Source organism: Mastomys coucha, unplaced genomic scaffold (genome assembly GCF_008632895.1).
Source record: "Mastomys coucha isolate ucsf_1 unplaced genomic scaffold, UCSF_Mcou_1 pScaffold18, whole genome shotgun sequence".
Classification (NCBI taxonomy): Eukaryota; Metazoa; Chordata; class Mammalia; order Rodentia; family Muridae; genus Mastomys; species Mastomys coucha.
This window is the reverse complement of record NW_022196900.1, coordinates 78536323-78554477: the sequence shown is the minus strand read 5'-3', so window position 1 is coordinate 78554477 and position 18155 is coordinate 78536323. Positions and strand designations below refer to the sequence as shown.

Sequence of the window (18155 nt, the reverse complement as noted above, 5' to 3'; positions counted from 1 at the left end):
TCACTTTGTAACCAACTTGGAAACTTTTATTTACACAAAGGCCAGAGTGGTATGGGCAAAAGGGACTGGGAAACAGTGATGCCAAAACAAGGGAGATGGGGGGTTTAAATACTCAGGTGCGAGACAGAAACAGTAGCGGGGCTGGCCTAAGGACTCCTACCTCAGGGTACTCTCTCCCAACAAACACCCAAAAGTAATTAGTCCAGAGAGTAAGAATAGGGTAAGGACCACCAAAAGCCTCAGCCCCACTGCCCCAAGGGTGGGATGGCCAGTGCTGAATGGCATGGGTGAGGAGTAGTTGGTACTCTGGGAAGAAAAGCTACCCTCTTCCCTTGGGAGGGGTAGCTCTCCAATACTTGCTTTGTTGGTGTCACCTTTACTCCCGTGCTCTCCCGTTCCCGACCCCTCCCTCACTGAGCTTGTCTTCAGGACCCCTGGGTTTCCAGACAAGATCCTGGGAAATCTAGCTTCCTGGGGCTGGGGTGCATATCCACCCAGAGGTGGCCCTAGATGCTAATAGGCTCTGTCCCGTCTGGTTGCTCATGGCCCCTTGATGGACCCAGGCTCTGTGAGGCGAGCGGAGGTATAGGCCGAAGCTCCCAGGCAGGCGGCAGGCTCACAGAAGCCTGGTAGCCCCACTGGACCTGGCCGTCCAGGTCGCCCTGCCTCTCCTGGAGCCCCTGGGGATCCTCGGTCTCCATCCTTGCCATTGATTGCCTGGCCAGGCCGGCCAGGAAGACCTGTGAGGAGGAGAGGACAGACCAGAGAGTAAGACTGGGAGAAGAACTGACTGCCAGAAGAGTGTTCAGGCAGGGAAAACTAGACCACGAATATCGTGGAAGGAAGACACAGACGATGCCTGGCTCCCCAACTGCCAGCTCCTAGCCAGATCCTCCCAGAGACACCTAGGTCCTCCAGCTTGACTGAGTGCCAGGCTTCCACGCGGAAAATCTGGGTGTCATCCCCCCCAAGCTGAGTCAGAAGGGTGGCTGGACAGGGTCAAGATGTTTGTTACCTGGGATCCCTGGGGGCCCAGGCATCCCGGGATGGCCACGACCCATTTCTCCTTGATCCCCCTTCTCTCCACGCTTTCCTGCAGACAAAAAGGAGTGTCTTTTCCCAAACTGACAAGTATTTCTTATTTTGCTTCATACACATCTACTGTGGAAGTATACAATTGGAAAAGGTTGGAAATGACCATGGAGGGCTGGTTAGATAAAGTGGGATCCAGATAAAATTTGGAAGGTTCTGTATCAGATAAGGTTTATTATAGAAAAGTGTCCAATAAACAACTGGCATTTCCTATGTACCAAGCTGCCCTTGACCCAATCCCCCTTGCCCAGCTTTAGCTCCAGTGGGACTCACCCTTGGGTCCAGTGTTGCCAATCTGACCCACTGCTCCCACGATGCCAGGAATGCCTCGGGGGCCGGGGTGCCCATTGGGACCCTGTTTGCCTGGATATCCAGGGGGGCCAGGAGGTCCTGGAAGGCCCACCATCCCTGCCGCACCCAGGGCTTCTCGCTTGGCACTCACAGCTACCTCTGCAAGTTGCTCTGAAGGGAAGAGGAGGAAGAAGGGTCTAAGAGGAGCCTGGAGAAGACAGAGCATCCTGGCCATACGCATGTAGATAGGAAAGCCCCGCGTTGAGCTTCCCCTTCCCTAAGCCCATTGCTATGGAAGTCTATCCAAGGTTCCACAGTGTCTGAGGAGGCAGAGCTGGGACGCACACCAGGGACTCCAGACTCTCAAGCAAAGACACATGGAGAGACTGGTGAAGGATAGCTGCATACTGAAGTGGGCTATGAGGAGGAACTGCAGCCCTCCCCTCACCTTGAATCATCTTCAGCACCACATCCACGATGTGCTGGTCACTGGCAGCTCGGCCCTGAGAGCAGAGGAGACAATTCAGGAAGGAGCTCTGGCTGCCAAGACCAACCACTCCTGCAACCCTCTGGTTCTCATCTTCATCCAGCATTTTTGCACACGTGTCACACCTATTCTCTCGATATGGGGGCCAATCTCTGAGAAGCCAGGACACCTATGGGAACTCCCAGCTTTAAGTAATATGCCGCACCCCCCCACCCCCAAGAAGATGCCCTTCCTATAGAATCCCCTAGCCCTAGGGTCCACTCACCACCACACCCTGTCTCCCGGGTTGTCCTGGCACGCCTCGATCTCCCACCAGTCCTCGGGGCCCGGGAAGCCCGGGGTAGCCCTGCACTCCTGGGGCACCAGCATCTCCGCTGGGGCCGGGGTAGCCGGGTTCTCCACGGACTCCTTGCTGCCAGGGGACAGTGTGGACTGAGAAGGCTTCTGAAGGGAAGGGGAGAGTAGGAAAAGGGGCGGGGAGAGGGCGGAGCCAGAAAGAAGAAAGCATCCTTTTGCGAGGGAGGGAGAGGGGGAAGGGAGGAGCTCACCTGTCCCTTAAGCCCTGGCTCTCCTGACTGGCCCTACAAGCAGAGGAGGAGCAGTCAGGATGTGGCGGGGAACCCAGGCCACGCACACACCCCACACTCCTGTCCCGCTCTCTGGTGCCCTGCTCACCTTCTCTCCTTTCTCTCCCGGAAGGCCGGCCACCCCCGGGTCACCCTGCAGAAAGAGAACCTTGTGTCAAGAGCCAGCCATGATGGCAACAATGCGATGCGGGACTCAGGGTCTGCAAGTGTGGACAGACCCGAGGCCCCAGGCACTACTCAATGCCTTCGAGCAGGACTAGGGGCGCTGGGACTCACCACTCCTCCTCGGGGCCCGGTCTTCCCTGGGGAACCCTGGAAAAAGAGATTATGGTGTAGTGAAATGTCCTCTCCAAGAGGGGAGCTCCTCTAGCTCCCTGTTTCTTCTGGTCTAACCCAATCCCACGGCCTACAGCATCCCAGACTTGGGCTCTTCTCCCGGGTGTTTTCCAGCCTCCTACAGCACCTTATCTCCCTTGATGCCTGGCAAGCCTTGGGGTCCTGGAATTCCTGGAGGCCCCTGCTCTCCCTTGGGGCCCTGAGGTGGGGAAAAAAATGGAGTAAATCAAACAAGGGATCCAGTTGTGAGCCCACTGTTCCCCTCAGCTGTGCTCACCTGTCGTCCTTGAGGACCTGGCTGCCCCACTGGCCCCCTCTCGCCCTGGTCGCCCTGAAACGGGAAGCGGAGGTCACCCCTGGGCTCTCAGCGGGGCCAGCCTTTTAGGTTAAGCCGGACACTAGCAGGATAAGTGCCGTCCATTCTGGCTGTCACCAGCAGGGGTCCTTCTTATTACTCTTTTTTACAGACATTCATTTGAGGCCTGTCAGAGAGGACCCAGCTGCGGCAAGGATCCTTAGGGAGAGACCATTTACCTTCTGTCCCATGATGCCCTGTGGACCAATTTCTCCTCGAGGCCCTGGCTCCCCCTGGAAGGAGAAAGGAGGGTAAGCAGCAGGCCTGGTGGGACCCTTCTTCCTACCCCTCGCTCAGCCTTCCCCACCCTTGGACCAGCTAATTGTCTTCAATTAAGGAGGCTAGCCTAGAAAAGAGAATGAGCTTACTAGCGACAGTGGGACAGACTCAAGACACACCCCAGACTTGGGCTTCATCCCTCAGCCTCACCCTGGCCCCATTGTAATGTCAAGGACTCAGGCCTCAGGACTAAAACCCTACTGGGAAAGTAGAGGGAGTACTACTCACTTCTTTCCCAGGGGGACCGGAGATTCCAGGGAAGCCCTGCTGGCCTGGTTCACCCTGCAGGAAAACACAATTCTCTTGTCAGTCTGGTAGCTGCCCATCATCAGCCTTCGCCTAGGGTTGACCCAGGAACCTCAACAAAGTCTGCAACCAAATAATCAGGGAAGAGTGCAGAGTTGGGGGGGGTGGGTATGTGTGTGTGTGTGTGTGGGGGTGGGGGTGTTCTTGATCAAATCCTCTGGGTTCCATTGCTTTTCCTGGGTTTGTTTCTCCTCTGGATTCCAGACCACATCCTGTTTCAGGATCATGGGCAGGGTGGTAGCAGAAGGTGGTTTGGCCTAAGGAGCCTGTGTCGAGCCTTGAGTAAGCACTGGGCCTCACAATCCTAAAGCCATGCCTCATGTCTCACTCCCTGGTCTCCCCTTATTGAGGCAGAACAGATTCCCCTGACGAAGGGGAGTCTCCTCACCTTGTCCCCAGGACCTCCTTTTGTTCCGGGCTGACCTGGCACACCCTAAAAGAAAATTTGGTATTGATTTCTGCCCAGGCATGGGGAGATGGGTGTACTTGCCACGTTGCCTCCATGCCCAGTCCAGATTTTCTCCCCCTTGTGGGGACTAAACAACTAAAGGTCCAGCCATGGTATCACTAACTGGGCTGCCTTTCCAGGTTTGCTGTTGGAAGAGTGGGCTCCGGACAATGGCCTGTCTATCAATGTCCATGTTCATGGGGAAAGAGTAACACACGGTGAACACAAGTCTACACATGCACAGAGAACAAGCTGTGGCCCTCCCTCAGGAAAGAGAAGAGTAGGCATTCACAGGCTGAGCTCCAGAAGTATGGAGTAGGGGTATCAGGCTGGCCTCAAACTGTGGTGGTCACTGCCACTGAGACGAGCTAGCGAGGTCCGCGATTACCGCTCCCCCCTTAAAACTGTTTTCTCGTTACTATGTACCTCAAGTAATCAATAATTACTGAATAGCTAAATGGAGTGAGTTTCGTAGAGGCACTGGAGAGCCTGAGGGGATTAGCAGGGAAATGTTTAGATTCCACTCAGCTGACGTAGAGGATATGTAACAACGAAAGAGAAGACTAAAATAACTGTCCAATGTTGAGGCTGCCTACCCCAAGCCAGGTGCTGCACAGACTGTGGCAAGGTGATGCGGTGACAGGGCCGGAGCTTGGGTGTAATTTTTACCTCATCGGCCCCTCACACCACCACAGAGAGGGAGACGACAGAGTGGCTGGCTTCGTTGAAGCCCTGGAGGATCAACTTGCCTGTGGGCAGCCTTGGTGGCTTTCCACTGGCACTCACCGCTAAGCCCTGATGGCCTGGGCTTCCTGGCCGTCCCACTTGTCCTGCACTGCCCTGGAGACAAACAACCAGAAACACAGGTTGGAACCCCAGCCTGAGGTCTCATGGCTCCCACGTAAGTGCAGGCAGAGAAACAGATCCAGAAGCAAGAAGACTTGCTAGAAACAGAAAGAGCAGCTGGTTCTGAATATCCTAGGATTGGTGCGACAGGGCTCAAAGGCCTGAGGTGGAACAGGCCTGACCATGCCCAGCCCCATGAGTGCCCCCTACTCTTACCTTCATGCCAGGTATGCCTGGGGTTCCATCCTTGCCATCAATGCCTGGTGGACCCTGCGCAGGAAGAAAGTTCAAGGGAGTGTCACAATGGGAAGACCTATCAGGTCAAGCCACCCACCCTGTGACATGAACCTCTGTGACAGCCACAGTGTACAAGCAGAGAGGCTCTGATCATCTCAGGAAACACCAGCCCACAGGGGACAGGGTTAAGAAGGACAAGCCACACCCTTCCTTGGTGTGTGGATGACCGCTCAAATTGCTCAAGCTTCCCTTGTCCCTACACACGATTCCCCACTACTTGCAGGTTGAAGATACTCTCAGACTGTAAACCAGTCAGGTTACAGAGCCAGCAGTCTACCACAGAGTTTAATCTAGACCCCCAGCTTCCTCTCCATGTAGAGATGCAGACAAACTAACCAAGACCAGGGCCTGGACCCTGAGCACTTACAGTTATTCCCTTTGGGCCTGTTATCCCCTGGGGTCCTCGGGCACCTTGGCTCCCCTGGAAAGCAGAGAGGAGGTCACCTTTAGAATGCTGAGCCTAACTGGCTGTGGAGAGAGGAAGGCACCGATGAGGCAACGGTCCCAGAGTCCTTGTGGCATGGGCCAGACTCAGACAGAGGCTGAGTGGGTACCACTCAAGACCTGTGGCCTGACACTAAGGGAAGGGTGTCCAGATCATCACTAAGCATCTGGGCGGGGAGGGCTGTGCAGTGGTTCCTGGGAGCCCCAGGCATTCACAGTCATTACTCGGGTAGAGAAAGAGTTACCAAGAGTGACAGGTAGGCTTCATATTGGGTAGGGGGAAGCTGTCTTGCTTTGAATAAGAGCTATGAAGGTAGTTTGGGGAAAACAAGAATAAGCTATAGACAGATTAGCTACTTGGTGATGCTAAAGATAGCTGCATCCTTCATAGTTTTCTTTTTGTTTCTTCATTCCTGTGGGCATGCTTGTGGAGGTCAGAGGACAGCTTTCAGGAGTCTGTTCTCTCTTTCCACCATGCGGACTATCAGTCCTGGTGGCGGGTGCCTTTACCCTCTGAGCCATCTCTCCAGCCCTCTTTCTCCAGTTGCGATAATAATATGATTCTGCAAGGAAGTGTGTGGAGGCAAATGAGATGAGCCAAGTATCTCTGAAAATGGCACAGCCGGGAAGCAGGGGCCGGTAGATCTCTGAGTTCCAGGTCAGCCTGATCTACAGAAAGAGTTCCAGGACAGCCAGGGCTACCCAGAGAAACCCTGCCTCAAAACACCAAAACAAAGAAAAAGGAAGGAAGGAAGGAAGGAAGGAAGGAAGGAAGGAAGGAGGGAAAGAAAGGAAGCAGTAATCTAGTGAAGGACTGTGGGACAGAGAAAGAAGTGTGTTTGTAGGACAGGACAAAGAATCATTCATGGCAAATGTCTGACCCAGAACCTGTGAGACAGCCATATGGGATTCTCTGTAGCAGCCTCTCTACTCTTCTATGTGTTTTTAAACTTTCACTAAAATACAGTTAACTGAACTTTCAGCTTGGGGGTTTTCTTCCCCAAGCAAATCAGCAATCTTTTTTTTTTCCCATTCTGTTAACATAGCATGAATTTCTGCTCTGCATCAATTATCTCCCCACCCCACTACTTAACAACCTTAGAGGTTACCAACAACATTGAGGAGCCCTTGGTTTACCATATTAGGAAATACCTTCTTGTGATACATAGCGACTTATATACTCTATCAATGCCTCAACCAGTGACACAAAAATTACATTGCCCAAATGTAAGAGCTGGTGAGATGGCTCAGGGATTTGCCATGGAAGCCTGTTGACCTGAGTTTGGTTTCCAGAATCCACAGGTGGAAGGAGAGAACCGATTGATTCCTGTTAAGTTGTACTCTGGCTCCATATGCATGCTGAGGCACGCACATAATAATAATAAAATTTAAAATTTAATTAAATATGCTGGGCTACATGTAATGGCACGTGCCTTTAATACCAGCACTCAGGAGGCAGAGGCAACTAAACTCTGTGGGTTCAAGGCCAGCCAGGTTTACATATCAAGTTCCAGAACAGTCAAGACTACAAGTGTATAAATTTCTGTTTTGGTCTGGTTTGGGGTTTTCGAGACAGGGTTTCTCTGAGTTGCCCTTGTTGTCCTGGGACTCACTCTATAGACCAGGCTGGCCTCGAATTCAGAGATCCGCCTGTCTCTGCCTCCTAGGATTAAAGGTAAGGGTTGCCACCACCACCTGGCTAAGTACAATAGTTTTTAAAGATAAAATTAAAATAGAATTTTATCACATTTGATAAGTATGATAAAGATATACATTTGAATCTTATATACATTGTCAAATTGTCCTTCAACTGGGACATACCAATTAACACTCTGCAGTGCCACAGGAATGTGGATATTGTTCTGTTAAACTCACTCTTCTCAGGCTTTCCACAGAAATCAAAATTTCTGAGGACACAAATGACCTCCATCTTTCTTTCTTCTTCTTCCTTTCTTTCTTTCTTTCTTTTTTTTTTTCTCTGTGTAGCCCTGGCTGTCCCGGAACTCACTCTGTAGACCAGGCTGGCCTCAAACTCAGAAATCCGCCTGCCTTTGCCTCCCAAGTGCTGGGATTAAAGGCTTGCACCACCACTGTTCTTTCTTAAATAGAAAGGTAGTTTTGTACCACATGTAAGCAAAATGCCCAAGGAAGCCAGAAGAAGGCATCGGACCTCCTAGCACTGCACTTTGGTGCTGCCACGTGGGTTCTGAGAGTCTAACCCGAGTCTTCTGGAAGAGCAACAAGTGTTCTTAACTGCTGAGCCATCTCTCTATCCCTATCCCACAGGGTCTTAATGTGTAGCCTGAAGTGGCCTGGAACTCTCTATGTTGACCAGGTTGGCCTTGAACTCACAAAGCACCATGCCTTGCTCATATATTTTTAATTAAGTTTTTTTTTCTGGCAATTTCATTCATGTATATAACATATTTTGGTCATTTATAATTCCTGTCACCCACTGTCCCACTCCTACTGAATCCCCCCCCTTCCCAATGAGTTCTTCCCGTTCTTAATCTCAGGTCTTTTTGTTTGTTTGGTGGGTATGTATTATTATTGTTCTTGTGATGATGATGATGATGATGATGATGATGATGATGATGATGATGATGATGATGATGATGATGGTGTGTGTTTGTGTGTGTGTATGTTGTGGAACATGCAAGTGCTATAGTACTTGCATGGAAATCAGAAAACAACTTTGTGGAATTGGTTCTCTCCTTCTTGTTTTTGTTTTGTTTTTGTTTTTCAAGACAGGGTTTCTCTGTCTCGAACTCACTCCATAGACCAGGCTGGCCTTGAACTCAGAAATCTGCCTGCCTCGGTTCTCCTTTCCACCTCTATTTAGGTGGATCCCAGGAACTGAATTCAGGTCACTACCACCCCTCTATGTGTATGGATGTGATCCGAATTTAATAAAGCTCACTTTAATTAAGTTGCTGTGTTTGGGTGTGGGTGGCCTTATTTACTGGAATATGGGCAACTTGCTAGTGGCTGCAACACTGAAGAAAATGACTTCCCGTCCCCAGGCATCTATTCCCGCTTCCCAAGTCAGGCACCCTTCGCTCAGTTTTCTGTGATTTTAAAACTCCTCAGAAGGACAGAAGAGGTGATGCATGCCTTCAGTTCCAGCACATGAGAGGCAGAGGCAGAGAGATCTCTGTGAGTTATAGGACAGCCTGGTCTACAGAGTGAGTTCCAGGACAGCTGGGACTTTGTAGAAAGACCCTGCCTCAAAACAAATAAACAAAAACCCTGCTCAGAAAAAGGGTCTATTAAAAAAAGAAGAAGAAAGAAAGAAGAAAGAAAGAAAGAAAGAAAGAAAGAAAGAAAGAAAGAAAGAAAGAAAGAAAGAAAGAGGAAGGGAGAAAGAGAAAGAGAAAGAAAAAGAGAAAGAGAAAGAGAGAAAGAAGAGTTAAGCAACTGTTATAGATGTCTTTGGGTCCAGACCAAATTCCATTAGTTCCATAGTTAATTTGCTGGACTTTCATTGTGTGACCCCAGTGACTACAAGATTGGATCCTCCTGGGCAGCGGTGGCGCACACCTTTAATCCCAGCACTTGGGAGGCAGAGGCAGGTGAATTTCTGAGTTCAAGGCCAGCCTGGTCTACAGAGTTCCAGGATGGCCAGGGATATACAGAGAAACCCTGTCTCGAAAACAAACAAACAAACAAACAAAAAAGATTGGATCCCAAGACTTCTTGTGATGTATGAACATAGCAAGATGACTGGGTTCTCACCACAGACCATCAGAATGCCCACATAACCAGAAGTCACCCCCATCCAGACTGACAGGCACATAAATAAATGTCAATGTGTGTAGGCACACACACGCCAGCCTTGGATGGAGACGCTCCCTTTCCGGTACTCTTCAGGTGGTCTATTCAGATAAGGGTGCCTGAGAACTTACCACATCCCCCTTCTCACCAGCTCGACCTGGTGGCCCCCTTGGGCCTTCTTCACCCTGTCATGAAGAAGACAAGAACCCAAGTCACATGAGCCCATTAAGACCAGCACCCAGTTTGAAGTCACAGACCTCCAGTGTAGGGCCTGGAGACAGAAGCAGGCTTACCGGTGGCCCAGCAGCACCAATGGAGCCCACCATGCCTTTATATCCACGAGGACCCTGGGGAGAGGAAAAGATTGCAGATCAGTCCGAGATGGACTTTAGAGCCCAGAGTACTGGTCAGAGCAACTCTTTCACGGCCCCCACAAACTCACCATCTCTCCCTTGGGTCCTGCCATGCCTGGGTAGCCCCTGATGCCTTGGGGGCCCTGTCAAAAACAAACAAACAAAGACGGTGGAGACAGCTGCAAGGCCCAATTCATTTATGTCTTTTCTGACCCCACCCCACTCGCGACACTCCTTTGAAATGGGCAGAGTGTCCCTCCCTCTTGCAACAGTACAAAGCAGCTCAGATGTAGAAAGGAAGCAGGGCTTTTAAAGAAATAAGTAGCAGGCCTGGACTTTAGGCAGGCCTTCTGGTGGGCAGCCTTGCTCCTGTCCTCCTTATCCTTACAGCCAGCCTCAATCTCTCAATCTATCCAGGCACCCCACCCAGCCAGACACAGATATCTTTATAAATTAGAGGCCATTAAAGGGCTCCCAGGATGATAGAGGGCATAAGAGTGGGATGCTTCTTACCGGTGGTCCAGGGATGCCTTGTTCTCCAGAGGCACCCACATCTCCCTTAGGGCCCTAGGAACAAGGAAGAGCAGTCAGACTAACATGTGAGTACAAAACAAACAGACATCAGCAACCTTCCCAACACAGATAACCAGACAGGGCAACTGGAAACCATGAAGTCCCATACCACATGAAAAGGGGGCCCAACAAGAGACCCAGTGGCCTCCTGCCCTTCATCTCAGGGATCTGTCCCCCTTGAGCCCATAAGGACAGAGGAAGGGATGAAGAAGGTGGCTGATCTCTGTAGGATTGCCTCCCTTTAATCTCTTCATCCTCATCCCTGGCCCTTAGCTCTCATACTCACGGGCTTCCCCTGGCGACCAGGATCACCCAGAATCCCCCGTTTGCCTGGATGGCCCTAAAAGGAAGAGGGGATTCTTCAGCCCCAGGTTCCTTCCAAGTACTTGTGCCAACCATCCTCCCTTCCAAGGAAAAGCCACCCCTTTCACCTTCACTCCTTGCAGACCCTGGGGACCCTTCACACCAGCTGGACAGTTGGTTGGACACTGGAAAGAAAATCCTGTAAGGCCTTGCCATTTCTTGCCCGTCAGGGCCAGCTAAGCAATGGTTCCCCAAACCCCCTTCTGTCTCTCACTGAAAACCCCTGTCAGTGTCTCCAGACCCCGTTTCTCACCAAGAAATCGGCACTCCCTTCCAAGCCCTGGATGGTTCCTGGTCGGCCCTGAGAGGAGATGTGATAAGGATGAGACCAGACCTGATCCATACCCACTGAAAGCCACTTCCTCGGGAACACATGGCCATTCAAAAGAACTGAAGACACTCACTGGTTTCCCAGGGGGGCCCGGGGGCCCTGATGGTCCCTCTGGTCCTGGATCCCCCTGGAAGCAAGAAGAGCCCAAATTGCAACATCATCCTGCTGGGACCTAGTTTATCCTTTCTCTCCCCCGCCACTTCCTGGCACGGTCCCATCCACATCACCCTTTAGGGCGCCTCCAGAAGGAGATCCAGGAAACTGGCAGGCAGCACCAGCCCTGAGCCTCCCAGGAAGACTTGCTACAGTCCTAGGATCAGCAGGAGATCTGCCCCTAGCCTGGAGGAGTTCCTCATGGGCCAGAAACTCCTAGAAAGCCTGATCCAGACTGCCAGCTTAGGTGTGCAGGGCAAGGGGCAGAGTTAAAGGGTGACTGGGGCTCACCTTGGGGCCTGGGGTTCCAATCTCACCAGGGAGGCCAACAGGTCCAGGTGGTCCCTGTGGGGCAAAGAGATAGCTGTCCCAGATGCCTCCCAAGGTCAGCCACCTTAGATGGGAAGGTAGGGACAGGTACCAAAAGTCTCTTCCTCACTGTGACTAGTTAAACAACTTCCAGCAGACAAGGCTTATGAGGCTGTATGACTAGACTATTCCAGACTCACACTGGCCCACTCTTGACACCAACACAGCATACTGGTCATTTCTCATGATGAGGACTCCCCTCCTTCCCCAGTGTCTGTGTACCCTGCCCTACACCCTCAGAACTTACGGGAGGTCCAGCAAAACCAGGGCCCTGTGACAAGAGGAAAAGGAAATCAGATGAACAGCTCCCCTCTGCAGGTCTCCCTAACCTCTAGAGGACCTCTCCACACCCTTGTGCATGGTACTTACCGGCAGGCCAGGGGGCCCTGGGAGCCCAGGCTGGCCCTGCAGGAGTAATGAGAGAGAAGTCAGAGGCTAGAGCCTTCTGGAATCCATACTTCCCTCTATTGCAGCTCCTCCACGCTCTGGCCTTAGTTTGTCTTCAGTGAACATGTACCTTGACTCCAGGGGTCCCCATTGGGCCAGGCTCCCCTTTGGCTCCCATTAAACCCTGGGGAAGAAAGAGATGGTAGGATTATTGAGGTGCAGCCTGCCCTTAACTCACAGGGCAGGGCAAGTCTAGGGGACTCCTCCTTCGGCTTCCACACTGGCTAGAGACCTGGGGACTATACCTTCCCCTTTCTCTTTCACTGGTTTACTTAGGAATCCAGGGAGGCAGGAAAAACAATTATTCTCCTTAAAAAAAAAGATAGAGTCTCACTATGCCTAGCCTAGGCTAGCCTTGGATGTTACTATGTAGACCAGACTGGCCTCAAACTCAAACTCAGAGAGATCTATCTTGGGATTAAAGGCATGTGCCCCCATACCTTGCAGTTATCCTTTTTGTGTATGGCTCACTGAGTACCGGAGGGTGACCTTGAACTTCTGACTCTTTCCCACCCCCTGAGTACTGAAATTACAGATGTGTACTGCCATGCCCAATTGTGATGAGACCATGATGCCACTGAGCTCCAGTCTCAAGGCAATTACCCTCCTTTGAGAGACAAAAAGTGAAGACTCAAACACCTGTGGGCCCAACCTCACTCATCACAGTCTAGGTACTTGGAAGAGAATCTGGACAGTGGTGACGTGCTCAGTGTCTGCTCTGGGTAACTTCTGAAAGCCTTCATCTTTCTCATTTGCAAACAAATTAACACGCCCCCACCAACCCTAACCCTAATCCTAACCCTAACACCCATCTCTCTGGGCAGACCTAGGCACAGACTTGCTGGAGGGCGGCAGTGTGTTTTGTAATCTCTGTGGGGTATGGGTGAAGAGTACCCACCACCCTAAGACTGTCCTCGGGGAATGTGTGGCTTTGAGGTCCCTGGGAACCCTGTAATGGTGTTCCTTCCTCGAGCTGTGCCAGAGCTGCAGAGGAGATAGATGGAAAAGCAAAGCTATGGAGACAGGAGTGACAGTGTGTGTGTGTTTGCGGGTGGGGTATGTGGCTAGGACACAGAAAGACAGTATAATTTCTAGAGACCAGAAGTATGAGACTAGGTCTCCACCCACACCTGCAAACAACCCTGGTCCTCACAGAAAGCAAAGTCCCTCTCTGGCTCCTAGCTGCCAGAGATCCAAGGCTTCCAGACAGGGTGGCTATGAGACAGGGGTGAGGTCACAGTTGTATCCAATGAGGAGGCCTGACTGGCTACAGAGTCGACATCTTGCTACCCTTTGACTAGCATATGTGTGAACAAAGCCAGAGTCAGATGCTTCCCAGCCTCAGGTACTCACATCGATGCCAGGCTTCCCATCTGGACCATCTGGCCCGGGTTTGCCAGGTTCTCCCTTGGATCCCTTGAAATTAGAAGCAGAACAGATATTAGTCAGAGGAGAGAAAGTAGTGGAAGCATCAAAGGTCAAAGAAAAAAAAAAGCACTCACCGGAGGACCAACTTTACCTGGAGGCCCCTTGTCGCCCTGCAAGACACAAGTTGTGAGACATGCTTCCCCAAGACATTGTGTGGACCAGCCTGGCTGGGTGGTCCCAAAGAGCTTTCTCCTCTCTCTTTTGTGCTGAAACTTGCACTTTTAAAAAAAAACAAACCCAAAACAAAACAAAACAAAAACCCAAAAAACAGCTCCCTTTGCTCAAAATAAAATTCAGATGCACACAGGCCTTTAGTTCCAGAACTCAGGAGGCCTCTAGAGGTATGCAAAAGTCTGTAAGTTCAAGGCCAGCCTAATCTAACATCGAATTTCAGGACAGCCACGGTTACATAAAGAGACCTTGTCTACATTAAGGTAAACTAAATTAAAATAAAACAAAATAGAAGTGCATCAACATCCATCCAGTCAGTCAACTAGGAGGGTCATTTAATCAAGTAGAGTCTAGGCATGCTGATGTTGGTGGGGTACTAGCTGTGAAGTCCCTGGGCTTCTGGTTAACCGAGAGAAATAAAGCAAATGACAAAAAAAAAATAAATTAAATTAAAATTAAAATAAAGCTTTTAGAGAAATCTGAAGAGGGAGAGTGGTGGTGGCTTTCAGTCAGGAAAACCAGAGACTCAGGACAGAGGCAAAGATCAAGGGGGCCAACATGGGGTAGATTCAAAATGTTCTCAAGAAAAGAAAGGTCTCTTTTCCGTGTGACAAAGGACCCTTGGTGGGAGAAGGGCAGGGCTGCGGAGTCAGATTTAGCCCCAGAGAGGCCCCCGGGCATTCCGGAGCCTGCAGCAGCAAGAGCCTGGCTGGGGCCCAGCGCCCTGCTTTTGGGGGTGGGGGCACCAGACTGAATAGAAGTCTGTCCAAACCGTAAACAGCCAGCCGACCTCCTAGGGGAGCCTCCAGAATGAGGTAGTTAACCCTCAGCACACTGGGAAAGCAGAAGACAAGCTCAGCTGATTCTAAATCCGGGAGCTAAAAGCAGAAGGGAGAGACAGGAGTGTGATCCCAAGCTACCTAACAGTCTACACGAGGCTCTCCAGCTACCTTAAAAGAAGCGCGTAGTGCGTCCGGGGACCGCACGAAGAGGAGGAAGAGAGGGAGGGGGATGAGGCCACGCTGTGAGCTGAGGCCAACAGCAGAACAGCAGGCCCTTGTTGCTGGGTGGCTATGACAGACTCCCGCATTTCAAGGCTGGTTTGGGGTTTTCTCTGAACAAACAGACTCCTTGTGGTCTCTGCAGGCACCGCCTACTGGCAACAGGGGGCGCTAAACTTCCAGGCATTCCCCACCCCTGCGCTCACAAAGTTCTCCTTTGTGGATAACCCTCCTTCTTCTCAAGTCTGAAGTTAGATACTCACGTCGATGCCATCCGAACCAGGCACTCCTGGTGGCCCTGGTGGCCCTGGAGGACCCGGCTCCCCTGGTGGACCTCTCTGAAAATACACAAGAGTGCAGCCCTCAGACAGGACGCAGAACTGGGCTCCCAGGGGCTGCTGGAGACCCGGAGAGCGAAGGTGACTAGGGCGGCATCTCTCCAAGGGGACAGTGCTGCAAGGGGAGTTTGTTGAGGAGCTACTGTGTGTCAGGCACTGTGTGCCATTATGCTGTTACTTTATGAACTCCTCAGAACTCTAGGGGGTACTACTAGGGGTGACAGGCAGAGGGTGAAGAAACACACAGAAAGGCTCGTGATCACTGGAAGTGAATGCTGAAACCGTGATTACACCCTAGTTCGGCTGACTTCTTCCCCTGGACACGATCTTTGCACTCTCACGGTGAGAAATAGATGAAGACATCATTTGCTCAAATCACAGATGATGTGCAAGATGATGCCTGGCCAACGATGGCCTTTCGAACTATTGCGGTTTTCTAACCAACAACAGGTATAGCGGTGAACTGGCACCTCTCCCTCGTCCCCGGTGGAGGTAAAGCGCCCTCAGAGAAGAAGGAAAGCTGGGACTCTTCCCACCCAGTTCTCCCTAAGGTGTCTCTCGTAGTGGACCAGCCCCGACTCAGGAAGACGTCCGCGCGGGTCAGATGCTGGCGCCAGGTGCTCTCCCCAGGTTAAGAAGTGCCAGGCTGGCGCCCCACAGGTGAACTGTACCCCTACACTAGCACTGCTAGGCGCACGGCCGGATCGCACCAGACCCAGCGTCCCCATTAGGTCCTAAACCAGGCATCTCTTTCCCGGGCCCCAGCTGTTCCTGCGAAATGAGGCAGAAGCCCACAGTCAGAGGAAACGGACGTATTGGGACCACAGAGAAGTCTGGCTGGAGCCCGGGCCCCTTAGGAGACTCCGGAGGCGGAGGCTCCGCTGTCGACTGAATAGCCACCATTGTCTCTGCCACCACCTGGGCTCTCTCCGCTGCCAGGACCCCGCGCCATCTCCTGCTCGACGCTGCCTGTCCCAGGAAAGGCCAAGCATCCCAAGGCAACGTCCCTCTGGCTCCCGGACTAGTCCATCTCCCTTCACTGAGAGCGAGTGGTTTGCCCCTTACGCACCACCCCAGCAGCTCTGTCCTCAGCTGCCCCTCGGGCTAAGGACGGAAGAGAACAGGTCCTAAAGACTCCAGAATCCTTAAGCCCAGGCTCTGCACCGGGGACTGCAGTGCCAGAGAAGTGACAGGACTTACGATCTGAGCCAGGGCGAGCCACAGCACCTGGAGGAGAACGACTAGGCTGCGGGGCGCGGGCACGGCGGTCATGGCGAGCAGCGAGTTCTGGAGCAGGGGTCCACGTACCAACGGCGGGGGCTGATTTCGGAGCCTCGGACTGGATCTCCGGAATACGCGGCGGGGCGGGCCTGGGCGGGGACCTGCAGGCCTGTCACCTGAGAGCACTGTGGGGAGGAAGTGTCCAGCTCCGCCCGGCCAAGGGCGGATCTTCTGTGCCCACCCTGGGTCTACATTCTGAGTTTGAGTGGAAGTCTCAGAGGTGCGGGACCACATTCTGTGTAAAGAGCAGATGCCCATCCGAAGTCCTTTTCCTCCTTGCCCTCCAGGATCAAAGCCTTCCTCCTGGTCCTCAGCCCCATCTTTCCCCTGGCCTGAGGCAAGCTTGTCTGGGTCCTTTATCCTCCAGAGCCTCAACTGTTCTGGAGACGTGGCCAGGACTCCACCCTACTCGGTCTTTTCTACCTAGCTCAGTCCTCTCCACAGACAACCAGGTCCCTGCCATATTAAAACACACCAACATCTTTCTTGAATCAGCCACCTCGGAAATTCTCCATCTGCCTCTTCTCTTCCCCTCCACCATCAATTCTGTGGCCTCAAAACTTCCCTTTCCTCTCACCTCCCTGCTTCCGTTGACCAGTGAGATCTAAACATCTTCCATCCTTGAGGCAGGAGGCTGTTAGCATTTGCACCTGCCGTTGGCAATGCCATCCTTCACAGCTTCTCTCCCAAGCATCCACCAGCCACCCCACTTGACCTTGTACAAAGATCAGTTTTTTATCGATGCGAATGAGTGTTTCGCCCTCATGTATGACCCTGTCCCATGGGGGACCAGACAACCTGTAACTGGAGTTGCAGAAAGGTGTAAGCTCCCACGTGGGTGCTGACAACAGAACTGGGTCTTTGCAAGAACAGCAAATGCTCTCTTAAGCACTGAGCCGTCTCTCCAGATCCCTACAATTACATAGTAAGGAGGAGTCCGTGTTCTGTGAAAAGTGTCCCTTAGACTATCAAACACCACAAGGCACAGACACACAAACTAAAATGTTCCTGGACTATCTAACTGTGTGGAACCACCTGCATGCGTGAGGTCCACTGTCAGGCAAGCGACACACAACTCTACTGTCTTTCTCCTCTGCAGCACCTTGCGTACTGCTGTCTCCTGGACTGGGACTTCTCTCCCTCAACGCCTTTCCAGCTGATCCTCCCATGTCCATGGACACAACCATCACTTTATTCAGTAACTTCCCAAACCTCTGCCTGTCTAGTCACCTCTGTTCAGAGCCCCTTTCTCCTCTCCTTCTCTTCCATTCACTGGCTAAGGGCTGTGGATCTCATGCTGCCACTAACCACAGGCATGACCACACCCACTATAACTACATAGTCGTAGTTTGAAGATTGAAGGAGCTGATGAGCGGCAGCTGCTTAATGTAGCACCAGTTGCACTTTGACCCCCAGTAGCGTGTGCTCTTTGTATCCAACTGGCCTCCAGTCTGGAAACTTGGCCACAAGCAAATCAGGTGACCTGGCTAAGGGGGCCTGGACAGATGGCTCCTCAGTTAAAAGCACTTGTTAATTTTATAGAAGTTTGGGATTTGGACCCCAGCATCCACATTAGGTGGCTCCCAACTCCTGTTCCATAGAATCCAATGCTGTCTTTTGACTTCCATAGGCACCAGCACACACACACACACACACACACACACTGGACATATAAGCACATGCACATACACAAAATGAATAAACACATGGAAAAATCACCCTCAACATTTTTTTTTTAAAGGTTTTTCGAGACAGGGTTTCTCTGTGTAGCCCTGGCTGTCCTGGAACTCACTCTGTAGACCAGG

At 51.8% G+C, this 18155-nt stretch overlaps 1 protein-coding gene across 2 annotated transcripts; it reads right to left on the bottom strand.

The window, feature by feature from the left end:
* On the bottom strand, positions 1-16534 carry Col9a2 (collagen type IX alpha 2 chain). Of its 2 annotated transcripts, XM_031378520.1 has the most exons (32): positions 16270-16534; positions 14995-15069; positions 13634-13669; positions 13485-13547; positions 12202-12255; positions 12054-12089; positions 11932-11955; positions 11607-11660; positions 11236-11289; positions 11085-11132; positions 10900-10956; positions 10755-10808; positions 10409-10462; positions 9985-10038; positions 9836-9889; positions 9674-9727; positions 5692-5745; positions 5244-5297; positions 4968-5021; positions 4122-4166; positions 3656-3709; positions 3328-3381; positions 3071-3124; positions 2921-2992; positions 2734-2769; positions 2546-2590; positions 2419-2451; positions 2136-2282; positions 1832-1886; positions 1366-1554; positions 1016-1093; positions 1-740 (listed from the first exon to the last, which is right to left on the bottom strand). In XM_031378520.1, the coding sequence occupies exons 1-32, from the start codon at positions 16339-16341 to the stop codon at positions 541-543; spliced, it is 2067 nt and encodes a 688-aa protein (XP_031234380.1). In that variant the 5' UTR covers positions 16342-16534; the 3' UTR covers positions 1-540. The 2 variants fall into 2 exon arrangements, with proteins under 2 accessions (XP_031234380.1, XP_031234381.1); XM_031378521.1 differs by lacking the exons at positions 13485-13547; positions 13634-13669; positions 14995-15069; positions 16270-16534 and adding an exon at positions 12572-12701.
* Positions 16535-18155: the final 1621 nt, after the last annotated feature.

Excerpts from the sequence above, each read along its gene's own strand:
- Col9a2 (XM_031378520.1), bottom strand. The coding sequence starts at position 16,341 with ATGACCGCCGTGCCCGCGCCCCGCAGCCTAGTCGTTCTCCTCCAGGTG. Across the intron at positions 11,661-11,931 it reads CTGGTTTTGCTGGACCTCCC|GGACCACCTGGACCTGTTGG; the intron begins GTAAGTTCTGAG and ends TTTGCCCCACAG. Across the intron at positions 10,809-10,899 it reads AGGGTCTGCAAGGAGTGAAG|GGCCATCCAGGCAAACGGGG; the intron begins GTGAAAGGGGTG and ends TCTTCCTTTTAG.